Source organism: Tachyglossus aculeatus, chromosome 11 (assembly GCF_015852505.1).
Source record: "Tachyglossus aculeatus isolate mTacAcu1 chromosome 11, mTacAcu1.pri, whole genome shotgun sequence".
Taxonomy (NCBI): Eukaryota; Metazoa; Chordata; class Mammalia; order Monotremata; family Tachyglossidae; genus Tachyglossus; species Tachyglossus aculeatus.
This window is the reverse complement of record NC_052076.1, coordinates 15,865,857-15,884,469: the sequence shown is the minus strand read 5'-3', so window position 1 is coordinate 15,884,469 and position 18,613 is coordinate 15,865,857. Positions and strand designations below refer to the sequence as shown.

The window sequence follows — 18,613 nt, the reverse complement described above, 5'->3', positions numbered from 1 at the left end:
CGCTCAATAAATACGATTGAATGCCTTTGGTTTTTCTTCTAATTTTAGAACAGTTCTCCCCTGGAGGGCTGTTCTTAATTTTTTTTTTCCCGGGTGAGGGGGAAAGGGGAGTGTGAGGAGCCCAAATCAGCAGCACCAGAGCCAGGGAGGGCCTCAGTTCCGCTCTAGTGGGTACTCACGCCCCATCTGAGCTCAGTAAGTGTCCAGTAAGTGCCCAGTAAGCTAGTGCCCGGGTGTAGGGGGTATTAATGTTTAACAGCACTGCTTAACATATTGACTTGACTTTTCACCCAACCACTCCACTCGTGCCACACAGCCAGGCAGGCCAACCTCGCCCCGGCACACAGTTGGCACCGCCGGACTCAGGGGTGTGTGTTGAACGATGGGGAGAGGAGGAGGTTTGGGAGGTGGATGTTGGGGCTGTTGGGGCAGGTACCAAATCTCCCTCTAAATTGGGGAGCAGCCTGGTGTTGGGGTGGGAAGGTCGGGGGTGCTAGGAAGGCCTGGAACCTCAATGAGAAACGGGAAGCTGGGCGTCCGGACGGACCAGTTTTCCGGCCAAGTCCTCCCTCGTTGCTGGCGAGTGCCAAGCTGGGGCCAGAGACCCCCCAGGGAGACCCCACAGACAAGGGTGGGTGCTTGTGACCAAGACAGATAAATCTCACAATCGCATTATGTACCGTGAACCTGTGATTTGCGTGGTAAATTGCATTTCCTATTAATCTTGTGTGCGTAAGATCCAGTTCCTGTAGTTGCTCCAAACGGCTCATTCTCTATGTGTTGCCAATTTGTACTTCACAAGCGCTTAGTACAGTGCTCTGCACATAGTAAGCGCTCGATAAATACGATTGATGATGATGATGACGATTCAGAACGTCTTCACCTTTCGAGAAGCAGCGTGGCTCGGTGGAAGGAGCCCGGGCTTTGGCGTCAGAGGTCAGGGGTTCAAATCCCGGCTTCGCCAATCGTCAGCTGGGTGACTTTGGGCAGGTCACTTCACTTCTCTGGGCCTCAGTACCTCATCTGTAAAATGGGGCTTAAGACTGTGAGCCCCCCGTGGGGCAACCTGATCACCCTGGAACCTCCCCAGCGCTTAGAACAGTGCTTTGGACATAGTAAGCGCTTAATAAATGCCATCATTATTATTAGAGAAGCAGCGTGGCTCAGTGGAAAGAGCCAGGGCTTTGGAGTCAGAGGTCATGAGTTCGAATCCCGGCTCCACCACAAGTCTGCTGGGTGACCTTGGGCAAGTCACTTCACTTCTCTGAGCCTCAGTCACCTCATCTGTAAAAATGGGGATGAAGACTGTGAGCCCCACGTGGGACAACTTGATCACGTTGTATCCCCCCAGCGCTTAGAACAGTGCTTTGCACATAGTAAGCGCTTAACAAATGTCATTATTATTATTATTATTATTGTGATGCCGTGAATGCACACCTAGTCCCAAGGGATGGAAGTGGGCAGGAGCAAAGCCATCTCACTTGTACATATATATTATTTTATTTTGTTAGTATGTTTGGTTTTGTTCTCTGTCTCCCCCTTCTAGACTGTGAGCCCACTGTTGGGTAGGGACTGTCTCCCTATGTTGCCAGCTTGTACTTCCCAAGCGCTTAGTCCAGTGCTCTGCACACAGTAAGCGCTCAATAAAGTAAGTCACCATCACACACACCCCCCACCCCCACCCCACCCTCGTATTGTCCTTCCCCGGCGCTTAGCACAGTGCTTTGCGCACAGTAAGCGCTCACTAAATACCACTGAATGAATGAATGCCTGTTGGCCCGTTTTGCCTTCTTGTCTCCCCCACTTCTGGCCTGTGAGCCCGCCGTGGGCAGGGATTGGCTCTCTTTGTCGCTGGATTGTCCTTCCCCAGCGCTTAGCACAGTGCTCTGCGCACAGTAAGCGCTCACTAAATACCACTGAATGAATGAATGCCTGTTTGCTCGTTTTGTCCTCTTGTCTCCTCCACTTCTGGACTGTGAACCCGCTGTGGGCAGGGGTTTCTGAATTGTACTTCCCAAGCGCTTAGTCCAGTGCTCTGCCCACAGTAAGTGCTCAATAAACACCAATGAATGAATGAATATGATTGATTGATTGATCTCATGGGTTCCTATGGGGGTGGGCCACCGGCCTCATCTCCAGCCCCCGCTTTCCCCTCACCACAGAGCAGGACTATGTGGGACACTCACCCGCAGCTGCTGCCTTGAGTCACGCTCCCCATCATTTCATTCATTAGTCGTATTTATTGAGCGCTTACTGTGTGCAGAGCACTGTACTAAGCGCTTGGGAAGTACAATTCGGCAACATCACGCCGACCCAACCCCTGTGCCCGCCTCCGGCAAGGTCACGGGGCAGGAATCACGCCCTGCAAGAATTATCTGTCTAGGCTCTTCTGGCCACACACCTGGCTCACCCTGGCAGGGGCCCGCTCCGGCCTGCGTGATAATAATAATATTGGTATTTGTTAAGCGCTTACTATGTGCCAAGCACTGTTCTAAGCGCTGGGGTAGATACAAGGTAATCAGGTTGTTCCACGGGGGGCTCACAGTCTTCATCCCCATTTTACAGATGAGGGAACTGAGGCCCAGAGAAGTGAAGTGACTTGCCCGAAGTCGCCCGGCTGACAAGTGGCAGAGCCGGGATTTGAACCCACGACCTCTTGACTCCAAAGCCCGGGCTCTTTCCACTGAGCCGCGCTGATGCCCACCTCCCCTGACACAGGGCACTGAGGTGGCAAGAGGGCCTGACCCCTTCTCACTTCCCCACCCACCTTTTTCCACGAGGAAGCTGCTTGGGGGGAACAATTTAGGTGAGAATCTACACCCGGCTCCACCTTGCCACCCTCATTTTCTGCGGAAATGCCCAAGACAAGGCCCTCCCTCCCTCCTCACCTTGCACTTCCAATAAGTCGATGGCATTTTATTTATTTAGTTGTACATATCTATTCTATTTATTTTATTTTGTTAGTATGTTTGGTTTTGTTCTCTGTCTCCCCCTTTTAGACCGTGAGCCCACTGTTGGGTAGGGGCTGTCTCTAGATGTTGCCAATTTGTACTTCCCAAGCGCTTAGTCCAGTGCTCTGCACACAGTAAGCGCTCAATAAATACGATTGATGGTGATGATGATGATGATTTGAGTGCTTAATGTGTACAGAGCACTGGGCTAAGCTCTCTTCTCCCCCAGGGGCCTTCCCGATCCAGCTGGAGAGGTGCCAGGGTTTGGATAGTCGGGGCGTCCCAGCTCCTCCTGGGGAAGCAGTGTGGCTCAGTGGAAAGAGCCCGGGCTTTGGAGTCAGAGGTCAGGGGTTCAAATCACTTGTCAGCTGTGTGACTTTGGGCAAGTCACTTCTCTGTGCCTCAGCTACCTCATCTGGAAAATGGGGATTAAGACTGAGCCTCCCCGTGGGACAACATGATCCTGTTGTAACCTCCCCAGCGCTTAGAACAGTGCTTTGCACATAGTAAGCGCTTAATAAATGCCGTTATTATTATTATTATTACCCCGTGGCCTATGAGGGGATAAGAAAGGCCCCTCGGATGAACCGCGGAACAGGAGTGCCAGGCTTGAGGAGGGGTGGGCCTCCCTTCTTCACCTCCGCCGGCCTGGATTGAGACACATCCTGCCCCCATTCCCGCCGGGCTCCTGGCCCCAGCGTCGGTTCCCGGTGGGCACGGACGAGGGCACCTGCTGGCTTCGAACTTCCCAAGTTCTGGGTCCCACGGGTCCTCCGGGGCCACCGACCCTCCCACCCCGGCCCGGCCGCGGCAGTGTGGACACAGCACACGGGGAGATGGGGGTGCGGTTGCTTTCCAGTGTGAAGTTTAATCAGACGGGGACAGGGCAGCGCCGAGGGGAAGGGGGACCGGGCGTACATTCCCACAATAAGTTAAACCCAGATCCTAACCCCGCCACCGCCCCGCTGAGCCCCTGGCAGCGGGTTGGGGGTCAGGACAGGGGAGGAGGTGGTGGGCCTGAGCCAGGACAGAAAGACCCTAGAGGAGGGCGTTCGCCAGGCCATGATAGGAAAAGCCCACCAGTCGACGAGGGGGCTTTGATGCTTCAGTCCATGAGGGAGGGAAGACGGGGGGGGGGGGGGGGCGGTGACAGGGCACCCGAGCCAGGTAAGGCACAGTGAATGTGGCACTGACCGGGATAAACACTTCCTTGACTGACCAGTCCCTGCCAACTTTGTGAGAGCGGCGGCGGGCAGGCCGGGAGGGAACGGCCCTGGGGGGCACGGGTGGGCTGCCGCGGTTGGCTCTTGGTCCCAGGCGGGCCGGGGTGGGCAGACCCGACCCACCGAAGCCCTCCGACGACACGCCCGCCTCCAGAAACTCCTCCAGTTAATGCCACTCTCTCCTCTCATCTGGGCTGGCCGGGTCCCGGGGGTATCACCCGTGCCTGCAGGGTCCCTCACCGACATGCCCACACGACAGGGCAATTCCCCAGGCCCCCCCAACCTCCATGTGCCACGTCATGAGCCACCACCAAGCCAAGCGCCGGTCCTCAGGGGCTTAGGGGGGAAACCCGGGGGAAAACGTCTGTGCTGCCTGAAGCTGCTTTTCTCCTTTAAAGAACAAACCAAGCCCCCCGCTCGGTGCGTCTGGGGACGGTGGGGAGGAGCGCCAAGGGCTGGGACACACCCGAGCCTCAACGTGAGGCATCCGCAGAGGCCCGCGAGCCAGGAAAGGGGCCGGGGAGAGCGGTGGCGGGCCACCTTTATCCTACAGCTTGTGCAACCGAGGAAATGGAGCCAGGCGGGCAAGGAGCCCAGGCCCCGCGCTCGGGGGACGGCGCATTACCCGCTCAGAGGCCGGACACCCGGAACAGGACTCGGAGGGCACAAGGCCGACGAGGCAGAGGCGATGCTGCTGCCCGACGGCCCCGGCTCGGGAAGCAGGGGCGGGGGGTTTAGGACAACGCCGGGCTGTACTGCCGTCTCCCCTTGGGCAAGCATCCAGCGGGACTCCGCAACACGTCAGATGGGTTGGAGCCACCACCACCCACTGCCCAACCTCTGCGGCACTCACTGGGCAGGCCGGAGAGGGTGGAAGTGGGGGCTACCAGCATCCCGATCCGGTCTGGAGCCAAGAGGGGTGGGCAGGGGGGTAGTGCCATGGTCCGGCCAGGGGTGGGTGGCCCTGGGCCTTCCTCAGGTGGGATTACGTGGTCCCCTGTATTATGCCTAGAGAGCATCAGTTGGCCCGGGGGGCGGGAAGCAGAGGTTTGCCCAGGGAGCTGGTCAACGCTCCCTCCTCGGCAGATCCTTTAGCTCAGCGGATCGGTAGAGGACGGCCAGCCCCCACAGGCGTCTTCCCGCCCGAAGCGGACCAACACCCCCGAGGGGCAGCCAAGAAGACCCCTCTCTCCCCGGCGACCCAGGCAGCTGCGAGCCAATTGCTGGTCCCTCTGGCCCAGCCCCCAGAAACACCTTGGCCTCTCCCGGCCCCCGCCGGGGAAGAGTCGGGGCCGGTGTGGGGGGGATGAGCGAGGGGCCGGGGCCAACGGTGCCTTCTGGGGGAGGCGAGTCTTGTAGGCTCTGGTCGGGCGGCTGCGCTGCTGGGAGGGGGGGTGGCGGGCGGGGGACCCCCATGCGGGTTTCTGGTGGGGGCAAAGAAAGGCCCATTCTTTACCAAGGAGCAGGGCCCGCGAGGGGCTTCACCTGAGGATGGGCGGTAGGGGTGGGGCACCCCGGGCGGCTGCAAAACAAGAGAGGAACGTCACTGACGGGCCCAAAAGTCGGCCCTCCCTGACTAAGCCCTCCTTTTCTCTTCTCCCACACCCCTCTGCGTTGCCCTGACTTGCTCCCCGCAACAATAATAATGATGACGGTATTTGTTAAGCGCTTACTAGGTGCAGAGCACTGTTCTAAGCGCTGTATTTATTCATCTATTGCCCCACAGCGCTTAGGTACACGACTGTGATTATATTTATTTATATTAATGTCTGTCTCCCCCTCCCCCTTGTTGCGGGCAGGGACTGCGTCTGTTTATTGTCATATTGTACAAGTGCTTAGTACAGTGCTCTGCCCAGAGTAAGCGCTCAATACAACAATGAATGCGTGAATGAACGGGCTTTCCCCCCGAGGGATGAGGGGACCAAAGAATCACCCCAACGGGGGCCGGGCTGAAGCCGGGGGAGGAAATCCCGGTTTTCCGATCCTACAGGGGTGCAGGCCGCCCCACCCTCACCCACCGCCACCGCCCGCCAGCCGGCCCCTCCTCACCTCGGTTCGTTTTGCTGGGGTAAATTCTCTGGAAGTGTTTGTACTCCTCGGGAGCGGGGAAGTCTTCCACAGGATGGAAGGAATATTTTGACTCAAAGTCATCTAGCCAGGAGGAGAGGAGGGAGGGAGGGAGTCAATGACGGCGTCTTCTTTAAACCGATCCAGGGCGAATGAGGCCGGGGCACCGTGCCCAGCGGGCTGAGGGGGAGCAGGTGGAGACCATCGGGCTGGAAGCTAATAACCTGGATTCATTCTCAGGCCCAGAGGGGCAGGGTACGCGTGCCACTCACACACCCTTGACCAAGGTTCATTCATTCATTCAATCGTATTTACTGAGCGCTCACTGTGTGCAGAGCACTGTACTAAGCCCTTGGGAAGTACAAGTCGGCAACATCTAGAGACGGTCTCCTGGGGATTGCCCGGGCTGCCTGGCGAGGAGTGGGCGAGGGGACAGCCCAATTTGGGAGATGGAAATAAAGACGCACACTGCTGCCGGGCCCAGGGAGAGAGATGGGCGACGGTTGGGGGGTCCGTCCTGCTCCCCTAGGAAGGAACCCGGGAACACAGCAGGTTTCCAGCTGGCTGCCCATCACCAGGAGGGAAATTTGGCTACTGGATGGCAAAGCATGCGCCAGGGGCCCCTCCATTCCAAGCTCCAGGAGCAATTGTGGACACTCTTCCTGTCCCGTACGGGACTGGCAGTCTTAGAAAGAGGGAGAACAGGAATTAAATCCCCATTTTACTGATAAGGCAACTGAGGCACAGAGAAGTGACTTGTCCAAAGGAACACAGTAGGCCTCCAGCTGTCTGCCCATCACCAGGAGGGAAATTTGGCTACTGGATGGCAAAGTATGCGCCAGGGGCCCCTCCATTCCAAGCTCCAGGAGCAATTGTGGACACTCTTCCTGTCCTGTATGGGACTGGCAGTCTTAGAAAGAGGGAGAACAGGAATTAAATCCCCATTTTACTGATAAGGTAACTGAGGCACAGAGAAGTAACTTGTCCAAAGGAACACAGCAGGCCTCCAGCTGGCTGCCCATCACCAGGAGGGAAATTTGGCTACTGGATGGCAAAGCACGTGCCAGGGGCCCCTCCATTCCAAGCTCCAGGAGCAATTGTGGACACTCTTCCTGTCCCGTATGGGACTGACAGTCTTAGAAAGAGGGAGAACAGGAATTAAATCCCATTTTACTGATAAGGTAACTGAGGCACAGAGAAGTAACTTGTCCAAAGGAACACAGCAGGCCTCCAGCTGGCTGCCCATCACCAGGAGGGAAATTTGGCTACTGGCTGGTAAAGCACGCGCCAGGGGCCCCTCGATTCCAAGCTCCAGGAACAACTGTGGACACTCTTCCTGTCCTGTATGGGACTGGCAGTCTTAGAAAGAGGGAGAACAGGAATTAAATCCCCATTTTACTGATAAGGTAACAGGCACAGAGAAGTAAAGTGACGTGTCTGAAGGAACACAGCAGGCCTCCAGCTGGCTGCCCATCACCAGGAGGGAAATTTGGCTACCGGATGGCAAAGCACGCGCCAGGGGCCCCTCCATTCCAAGCTCCAGGAACAACTGTGGACACTCTTCCTGTCCCGTACGGGACTGGCAGTCTTAGAAAGAGGGAGAACAGGAATTAAATCCCCATTTTACTGATAAGGTAACTGAGGCACAGAGAAGTAACTTGTCCAAAGGAACACAGCAGGCCTCCAGCTGGCTGCCCATCACCAGGAGAGAAATTTGGCTACTGGCTGGCAAAGCATGTACCAGGGGCCCCTCAATTCCAAGCTCCAGGAGCAATTGTGGACACTCTTCCTGTCCCATACAGGACTGACAGTCTTAGAGGGAGAACCGGAATTAAATCCCCATTTTACTGATAAGGTAACTGAGGCACAGAGAAGTAACTTGTCCAAAGGAACACAGCAGGCCTCCAGCTGGCTGCCCATCACCAGGAGGGAAATTTGGCTACTGGATGGCAAAGCACGCGCCAGAGGACCCTCGATTCCAAGCTCCTCCGTGTCCGGGTTGTAGGAGGCCGATGAAGCAAGGCCGGGGTCCCGGCAGCGACTCTGGCCAGCACAGCTGTTGGGGAGAGCGAGTCCCCAGATGCTTTCCATGGGGGTGGGTGACGCTGAGAGGTAGTACAGAAGCAGACGCCGCTTCTGCTTAGAGAAGCAGCGTGGCTCAGTGGAAAGAGCCTGGGCTTTCATTCATTCATTCATTCAATCGTATTTATTGAGCGCTTACTGTGTGCGAAGCACTGTACTAAGCGCTTGGGAAGTCCAAGTTGGCAACATCTAGAGACGGTCCCTACCCAACAGCAGGCTCGCAGTCTAGAAGGGGGAGACAGACGACGAAACATACCAACAAAATAAATAGAAGCACACCATTAACAAAATACAGAGGTCAGGGGTTCGAATCCCGGCTCCGCCACATGTCGGCTGTGTGACCTTGGGCAGGTCACTTTCCTTCTCCGGGCCTCAGTTCCCTCATCTGGAAAACGGGGATTAAGACTGGGAGCCCCCCCGTGGGACAAGCTGATGACCTCGGCACCTCCCCAGTGCTTAGAACGGTGCTTTGCACATAGTAAGAGCTTAATAAATGCCATCATCATTATTATTATTACTCACTAGCCGCCGGGCGACACAGCCCCCACAGGTGGTTGCCAACTTGTACTTCCCAAGCGTTTAGTACAGTGCTCTCTGCACACAGCAAGTGCTCAATAAGTACGACTGATGATGATGATGATGATGATGATGAGGTGGTCCAGGGGGCTACTCACCCAGGAAGGAGCGGACGGTGGCGAGGGAGTCCCGGTGGCCGTTCCTCAGCGGGGGCGGGGGGGGGAGGCGGCGGCGGCGGCGGGCCGGCCGGAGTCCTGGAGGGCGGGGGCGGCGGGGGCTTCGAGGTGGCGAGCCCCCGGTAGGGCGGGGGCGGGGGCGGCGCGTCCCGGCCGTTGCGCAGCAGGGGCGGCGGCGGCGGCGGTGCTGGAACAGACCCGCGGGCACGGTGGGAGTGTGAGCCCACTGTGAGCCCACTGCTGGGTAGGGACCGTCTCTCTATGTTGCCAACTTGGACTTCCCAAGCGCTTAGTACAGTGCCCTGCCCACAGTAAGCGCTCAATAAATACGATTGATGATGGGAGGTGGGAGGGCGGCCGGACGGAAGGAGCCCGCGCTCAGCGCGCCAGCCGCAAGACACCCAGGGGGGCAGGGGATGATCCAGAGAGGGGACCTCCTCTCTTCCTCATAGATCCATCAATCGATCGTATTTACTGAGCGCTTACTGTACTAAGCGCTTGGGAAGTACAAGCTGGCAACATATAGAGACAGTCCCTACCCAACATCATCATCAATCGTATTTATTGAGCGCTTACTGTGTGCAGAGCACTGGACTAAGCGCTTGGGGAGTACAAGCTGGCAACATATAGAGACAGTCCCTACCCAACAGTGGGCTCACAGTCTAGAAGGGGGAGACAGAGAACAAAACTAAACATATTAACAAAATAAAATACACAGGATAGGTACAAGTCAAATAAATAAATAAATACGGTAATAAATATGTACAAATGTATATCCATATATACAGGTGCTGTGGGGAAGGGAAGGAGGTAAGATGGGGGGGATGGAGAGGGGGACGAGGGGGAGAGGAAGGAAGGGGCTCAGTCTCTATATGTTGCCAACTTGTACTTCCCAAGCGCTTAGTACAGTGCCCTGCACACAGTAAGCGCTCAATAAATACGATTGATGATGATGATGGGAGGTGGGAGGGCGGCCGGACGGAAGGAGCCTGCGCTCAGCGCGCCAGCCGCAAGACACCCAGGGGGGCAGGGGATGATCCAGCCTCCTGCCTCCGGGCAGATGAAGGCCGAGACCAGTCGGGGCAGAGGGGGCCTCCTCTCTTCCTCATAGATCAATCAATCAATCAATCAATCGTATTTATTTAGCGCTTACTGTGTGCAGAGCACTGTACTAAGCGCTTGGGAAGTACAAGCTGGCAACATATAGAGACAGTCCCTCCCCAACAGTGGGCTCACAGTCTAGAAGGGGGAGACAGAGAACAAAACCCAACATACCAACAAAATAAAATACATAGAATAGATAGGTACAAGTAAAATAAATAAATAAATAGGGTAATAAAAACGTACAAACATATCTACATATATACAGGTGCTGTGGGGAAGGGAAGGAGGTAAGATGCGGGGGATGGAGAGGGGGACGAGGGGGAGAGGAAGGAAAGGGCTCAGTGTGGAGAAGGGGGAATTTATGGACTGAAAGCTTGTTGTGGGTAAGGAATGTTTCTGTTTATTGTTGTATTGTCCTCTCCCAAGAGCTTAGTACAGTGCTCTACACTCAGTAAGCACTCAATAAATACGATCGAATGATTTTATTTTACTTGTACCTATCTATTCTATTTATTTTATTTTGTTAGTATGTTTGGTTTTGTTCTCTGTCTCCCCCTTTTAGACTGCGAGCCCACTGTTGGGCAGGGACTGTCTCTATACGTTACCAACTTGTACTTCCCAAGCGCTTAGTACAGTGCTCTGCACACAGTAAGCGCTCAATAAATACGATTGATGATGATGATGATGTGGGAAAGCCTCCTGGAGGAGGTGAGCTCTCAGTAGGGCCTTGAAGGGAGGGAGAGAGCTAGTTTGGCAGATGGGCAGAGGGAGGGCATTCCAGGCGGCGGCGGCGGGGGCTGAGAGAGCCCCAGCCCTCGTTGGAATCAATCAATCATATTTATTGAGCGCTTACTGTGTGCAGAGCACTGGACTAAGCGCTTGGGAAGTACAAGCTGGCAACATCTAGAGACGGTCCCTACCCAACAGTGGGCTCACAGTCTAGAGCATCATCACCAATCGTATTTATTGAGCGCTTACTGTGTGCAGAGCACTGGACTAAGCGCTTGGGAAGGACAAGTCGGCAACATATAGAAGGAGAGTATTCCGGGAACCCGCTGAGCCCGCTCGGGAGAGCCGGTGGGAAGGGGCGGGCCAGCGGGCGGCGTGGCTTGGGAGCCGCGGGTCAGGGGTCCTCATCCCGGCTCCGCCACTCGGCAGCTGTGGAGTCACTCGGTGACCTCACCTGGAAAATGGGGATCGAGACCTTCTAGACTGAGTTGGGTAGGGACCGGCTCTACATGTTGCCAGCTTGGACTTCCCAAACGCTTAGTACAGTGCCCTGCACACAGTAAGCGCTCAATAAATACGATCGAATCGAATGAATGAATGAGACTGTGAGCCCCACGTGGGACAGGGGCTGTGTCCAACCCGATCTGCTTGCATCTGCCCCACCGCTTGGTACGTGCCTGGCATATAGTAAGCACTTAACAAATACCATAATTATTGCTATTATTATTATTCATTCATTCGATCGTATTTATTGAGCGCTTAGAGCGCAGGCTTTGGAGTCAGAGGTCATGGGTTCAAATCCCGACTCCGCCACTTAGCTGTCAGACTTTGGGCACGTCACTTCACTGGGCCTCAGTTGCCTCATCTGTGAAGTGGGGATTGAAACTGTGAGCCCCCCCGGGACAATCTGATCAGCTTGTAACCTCTCCAGCGCTTAGAACAGTGCTTTGCGCATAGTAAGTGCTTAATAAATGCCATCATTATTATTATTATCTTATTATTCTCTGAGCCTGTTACCTCATCTGTAAAATGGGGATTAAGACTGTGAGCCCCACGTGGGACAAACCTGATCATCTTGTATCCCCCCAGCGCTTAGAACAGTGCTTGGCACATAGCTCTTAACAAATGCCATGATTATTATTATTATTATTATTATTCCTGTGTGCAGAGCACTGTACTAAGCGCTTGGGAAGTATAAGTCGGCAACATATAGAGACGGTCCCTACCCAACGGCGGGCTCACAGTTATTCTCTGTGCCTCAGTTCCCTCATCTGTAAAATGAGGATTAAGACTGTGAGCCCCACGGGGGGACAACCTGATAACCTTGTGTCTACCTCGGCGCTTAGAACATTCATTCATTCAATCGTATTTATGGAGCGCTTACTGTGTGCAGAGCACTGTACTAAGCACTTGGGAAGTACAAGTCGGCAACATATAGAGATGGTCCCTACCCAACAGCGGGCTCACAGTCTAGAAAGGGGGGGGGGGGGGCGGACTACAAAACGTATTTATTTATTTTATTTGTACATATTTATTCTATTTATTTGATTTTGTTAATATGTTTTGTTTTGTTGTCTGTCTCCCCCTTCTAGACTGTGAGCCCGCTGCTGGGTAGGAACCGTCTCTAGATGTTGCCGACTTGGACTTCCCAAGCACTTAGTACAGTGCTCTGCACACAGTAAGCGCTCAATAAATACGACTGAATGATTGATTGATTGATATTAACAAAATAGCACTTCCCAAGTGCTCAGTACAGTGCCCTGCACACAGTAAGTGCTCAATAAATACGATTGAATGAATGAGTGAATAGAATAAATATGTACAAGCAAAATAAATGATATTAACAAAATAGCACTTCCCCAAGCGCTTAGTACAGTGCCTGCACACAGTAAGTGCTCAATAAATACGACTGAATGAATGAATGAATAGAATAAATATGTACAAGCAAAATAAATGATATTAACAAAATAGCATTTCCCAAGCGCTTAGTACAGTGCCCTGCACACAGCAAGTGCTCAATAAATATGATTGAATGAATGAATGAATGGAATAAATATGTACAAGCAAAATAAATGATATTAACAAAATAGCACTTCCCAAGCGCTTAGTACAGTGCCCTGCACACGGTAAGTGCTCAATAAATACGACTGAAGGAATGAATGAATAGAATAAATATGTACAAGCAAAATAAATGATATTAACAAAATAGCACTTCCCCAAGCGCTTAGTACAGTGCCTGCACACAGTAAGTGCTCAATAAATATGACTGAATGAATGAATGAATAGAATAAATATGTACAAGCAAAATAAATGATATTAACAAAATAGCACTTCCCAAGCGCTTAGTATAGTGCCCTGCACACAGTAAGTGCTCAATAAATACGACTGAATGAATGAATGAATAGAATAAATATGTACAAGCAAAATAAATGATATTAACAAAATAGCACTTCCCAAGCGCTTAGTACAGTGCCCTGCACACAGTAAGTGCTCAATAAATACGACTGAATGAATGAATGAGTAGAATAAATATGTACAAGCAAAATACATGATATTAACAAAATAGCACTTCCCAAGCGCTTAGTACAGTGCCCTGCACACAGTAAGTGCTCAATAAATACGACTGAATGAATGAATGAATAGAATAAATATGTACAAGCAAAATAAATGATATTAACAAAATAGCACTTCCCAAGCACTTAGTACAGTGCCCTGCATACAGTAAGTGTTCAATAAATACGATTGAATGAATGAGTAGAATAAATATGTACAAGCAAAATAAATATTAACAAAATAGCACTTCCCAAGCGCTTAGTACAGTGCCCTGCAAACAGTAAGTGCTCAATTAATACGACTGAATGAATGAATAGAATAAATATGTAGAAGCAAAATAAATATTAACAAAATAGCACTTCCCAAGCACTTAGTACAGTGCCCTGCACACGGTAAGTGCTCAATAAATACGACTGAATGAATGAATATGTACAAGCAAAATAAATGATATTAACAAAATAGCACTTCCCAAGCGCTTAGTACAGTGCCCTGCACACAGCAAGTGCTCAATAAATACGATTGAATGAATGAATGAATAGAATATGTACAAGCAAAACAAATGATATTAACAAAACAGCACTTCCCAAGCGCTTAGTACAGTGCCCTGCACACAGTAAGTGCTCAATAAATACGATTGAATGAATGAATGAATAGAATAAATATGTACAAGCAAAATAAATAAATAGAGTAATAAATCCGTACAAACATATATACGTATATACAGGTGCTGTGGGTAGTTCTTCTCTGTCTCCCCCTTCTAGCCTGTGAGCCCACTGTTGGGTAGGGACCGTCTCTATATGTTGCCGACTTGTACTTCCCAAGCGCTCAGTACAGTGCTCTGCACACAGTAAGCACTCAATAAATACGATTGATTGATTGATTGATTGAGGGGAAGGAGGTAAGGCGGAGGGGATGGGGAGGAGGAGAGGTTCCCGTCCCCCGATTGCTCAGAGTGGGCACAGGAAGGATCCCCTGGGCATCGCCCACTAATCCCCACTAGAGAAGCGGTGTGGCTCAGTGGGAATAATAATAATAATAATAATAATAATAATAATAATAATAATAATAATAATGGCATTTGTTAAGCGCTTACTATGTGCAGAGCACTGTTCTAAGCGCTGGGGGGATACAAGGTGATCAGGCTGTCCCGCGCGGGGCTCACAGTCTTAATCCCCATTTTACAGATGAGGTAACTGAGGCTCTGAGAAGTGAAGTGACTTGCCCAAGGTCACACAGCAGACAGGTAGCAGAGCCGGGATTCAAACCCATGACCTCGGATTCCAAAGCCCGTGCTCTTTCCATTGAGCCACGCTGCTTCGCTAGTGGGGATGAGTGGGCGATGCCCAGGTGGAAGAGCCCGGGCTTTCGAGTCAGAGGTCACGGGTTCGAATCCCGGCTCCGCCACCTGTCTGCTGTGTGACCTTGGGCAAGTCACTTCACTTCTCTGAGCTGCAGTGACCTCATCTGGAAAATGGGGATGAAGACTGTGAGCCCCACGTGGGATGGCTTGATCACCTTGTATCCCCCCCAGCGCTCAGAACAGTGCTTTGCACGTAGTAAGCGCTTAACAAATACCATCATTATTATTAATTATTATCTTGAGCCACGTGCCCGGGCCCTCGGGCTTGGACCGCCGGGGAGTTCCAAGCCCCTAACTCGATTCCTAAAGGCAGTCCGGACCCGGGGAAGTCTCTCCCTGAGGAAAGAGACGCTACGATCTGACGGCCAGCTTCCTTCGGACGCCTCGCGCCCCCCGCCCGGCCCCCTCCCTCCATCATCATCAATCGTATTTATTGAGCGCTTACTGTGTGCAGAGCACTGGACTAAGCGCTTGGGAAGTCCAAGTTGGCAACATATAGAGACGGTCCCTACCCAACAGCGGGCTCACAGTCTAGAAGGGGGAGACGGACAACAAAACATATTAACAAAATAAAATAAATAGAACAAATACAAATAAAATAGAGTGATAAATACGTACCAACATATATACATATATATATATATATGTGTATATATATATATATATATATATATATATATACACACACACATATATACACACATATATAGGTGCTGTGGGGAGGGGAAGGAGGTAAGGCGGAGGGGAGGATGTGTTCATTCATTCATTCGTATTTATTGAGCGCTTACTGTGTGCAGAGCACTGTACCAAGCGCTTGGGAAGTCCAAGTTGGCAACATATAGAGACGGTCCCTATTCATTCATTCATTCAATCGTATTTATTGAGCACAGAGCACCGTACTAAGCGCTTTGGAAGTCCAAGTTAGCAACATATACAGACGGTCCCTACCCAACAGCGGGGCTCATCATCAGTCATATTTATTGAGCGCTTACTGTGTGCAGAGCACTGGACTAAGTGCTTGGGAAGTACAAGTTGGCAACATATAGAGACGGTCCCTATTCATTCATTCAATCGTATTTATTGAGCGCTTACGGTGCACAGAGCACCGTACTAAGCGCTTGGGAAGTCCAAGTCAGCAACATATAGAGACGGTCCCTACCCAACAGCGAGCTCATCATCAATCGTATTTATTGAGCGCTTAATGTGTGCAGAGCACCGTACTAAGTGCTTGGGAAGTCCAAGTTGGCAACATATAGAGACGGTCCCTACCCACCAGCGGGCTCATCATCAGTCGTATTTATTGAGCGCTTACTGTGTGCAGAGCACTGGACTAAGCGCTTGGGAAGTCCAAGTTGGCAACATATAGAGACGGTCCCTACCCAACAGCGGGCTCACAGTCTAGAAGGGGGAGACGGACAACAAAACATATTAACAAAATAAAATAAATAGAATAAATACAAATAAAATAAATAAATAGAGTAATAAATACAAACCAACATATATACATATATATAGGTGCTGTGGGGAGGGGAAGGAGGTAATGCGGAGGGGATGAGGAGGGGAGGATGTGTTCATTCATTCATTCACATTTATTGAGCGCTTACTGTGTGCAGAGCACTGTACCAATCGCGTGGGAAGTCCAAGTTGGCAGCATATAGAGACGGTCCCTATTCATTCACTCAATCGTATTTATTGAGCGCTTATGGTGCACAGAGCACCGTACTAAGCGCTTGGGAAGTCCAAGTTAGCAACATATAGAGACGGTCCCTACCCAACAGCGGGCTCATAATCAATCATATTTACTGAGCACTTACTGTGTGCAGAGAACTGTACTAAGCGCTTGGGAAGTACAAGTTGGCAACATATAGAGATGGTCCCTACCCACCAGCGGGCTCATCATCAGTCGTATTTATTGAACGCTTACTGTGTGCAGAGCACTGTACTAAGCGCTTGGGAAGTCCAAGTTGGCAACATATAGAGACGGTCCCTACCCACCAGCGGGCTCATCATCAGTCGTATTTATTGAGCGCTTACTGTGTGCAGAGCACTGTACTAAGCGCTTGGGAAGTCCAAGTTGGCAACATCTAGAGACGGTCCCTACCCACCGGTGGGCTCCCGGTCGGCTTCCTGCGGCAGCAGGCCCAGCCCCACGTGCGACGGGGAGGGATGGAGAAAAGGCGGGCACGGGAGGGCTGTGTTGAGGGAGGGAGGGCGGAGCGGCGAGGCAGAGGGTGGGATCGGAACCGGGCGGGCTCTTACCTGCTCCCCGGCTGGGAGGGTCTCGGGCCGGGGGCGGCGGGCGGCCGGTCGGCGCCGAGGGCGAGGCCGAGGCGGGCGGCTGGGGCGCCGGGCCTCGCAGCGGGGCCGGGACCTTCCTATGCAGAGAGTTGTGTCTCTGGGGCAGTTCGGGGGCGGCCTCCAGCGTGGGGCTCGGGGGCCCGTTGGGGACGCCGGGGGGCTGGCGGTACGGGGGCGGGGGCGGGGGAGCCAGGCACGGGTTCTGGCCGCCGAGTCCCGACCGGGCGCTGCCGGGCGAGGGAGGGGGCTGGAGCCTGGGCCCCGGGGTGGGCGGCAGCGGCTTCTCCCGGTTGTAGGCCGCGGCCTTGCCGCCGGGCCCCGGCAGCGGGGCCGGGGGAGCGTGGGCGCGGCGGCCGGGTGGCGGCGGCGGGGGCGGTGGTGCCGAGGAGCTGTGCCTCATGCCCGGGCTGCTGCCGCTGGCGGGGATGGGTCGCGATAGATCCGGCAGGGAGGGTCTCTGCGTGCGGGGCAGCTCTGGCGGGGAGGCCCGGCTGCTGGCGGAGTCATCGTGGGGAGGGCGGGGGGCGGCGGCACGAGAAACGGGAACCTGCGGGCCGGGCTTCGTCGAGGGGCTCTCTGCGAGGAAGCCAGGAGCGCCCGTCAGCCACCTCCGCCAGGCCCCATCGAACCACCTGAACGCGGGCACCGTTGGCGTCCCGGCCCTTCCTCCCCGAGGTCACACTGGGGAGGCGGCCCGGCAGCCCTCCCGCCGACCACCCCCGGCTTCCTCACAGTGACTACGACAAGGAGCCCACGCCTTTACGTAGCCAGCGGGGCTCAGTGGCAAGAGCCCGGGCTTTGGAGTCAGGGGTCAATCAATCAATCAATCGTATTTATTGAGCGCTTTCTGTGTGCCGAGCACTGGACTAAAGCGCTTGGGAAGTCCAAGTTGGCAACATCTAGAGACGGTCCCTACCCAACAGCGGGCTCACAGTCTAGAAGGGGGAGACAGAGAACAAAACCACACATATTAACAAAATAAAACAGAATAGATAGGTACAAGTAAAATAAATAAATAGAGTAGTAAATATGTACAAACATATATACAGGTGCTGTGGGGAAGGGAAGGAGGCAAGACGGGGCGATGGGGATGAGGGGGAGAGGAAGGAGGAGGCGCAGTCTGGGAAGGCCTCCTGGAGGAGGTGAGCTCATGGGTTCAAATCCCGGCTCTGCCAACTGTCAGCTGGGTGACCTTGGGCCAGTCACTCAGCTTCTCTGGGCCTCAGTGACCTCATCTGCGAAATGGGGATTAAGACCGCGAGCCCCACGCGGGACAGTCTGATCACCCTGTACCCTCCCCAGCGCTTAGAATAATAATGATGATGGCATTTATTAAGCGCTTACTATGCGCAAAGCACTGTTCTAAGCGCTGGGGAGGTTACAGGTGATCAGACTGCCCCACGTGGGGCTCACAGTCTTCATCCCCATCTTACAGATGAGGCCCAGAGAAGTGAAGTGACTTGCCCAAAGTCACCCAGCTGGCAGAGCTGGGATTTGAACCCATGAACTCTGACTCCCAAGGCCCAGTACACACTAAACGCTCAATCAGTACAA

At 53.1% G+C, this 18,613-nt stretch overlaps 1 protein-coding gene across 1 annotated transcript in view; it reads right to left on the bottom strand.

The window, feature by feature from the left end:
* Nucleotides 1–3,794: 3,794 nt before the first annotated feature.
* WIPF2 (WAS/WASL interacting protein family member 2) overlaps nucleotides 3,795–18,613 on the bottom strand; it is a 35,327-nt gene continuing 20,508 nt past the window's right edge. The window contains 5 exon segments of the mRNA XM_038753698.1: nucleotides 3,795–5,696; nucleotides 6,224–6,325; nucleotides 8,998–9,070; nucleotides 9,072–9,202; nucleotides 17,021–17,635. Coding sequence (XP_038609626.1) covers nucleotides 5,656–5,696; nucleotides 6,224–6,325; nucleotides 8,998–9,070; nucleotides 9,072–9,202; nucleotides 17,021–17,635 — 962 coding nt within the window. The 3' untranslated portion in view covers nucleotides 3,795–5,655.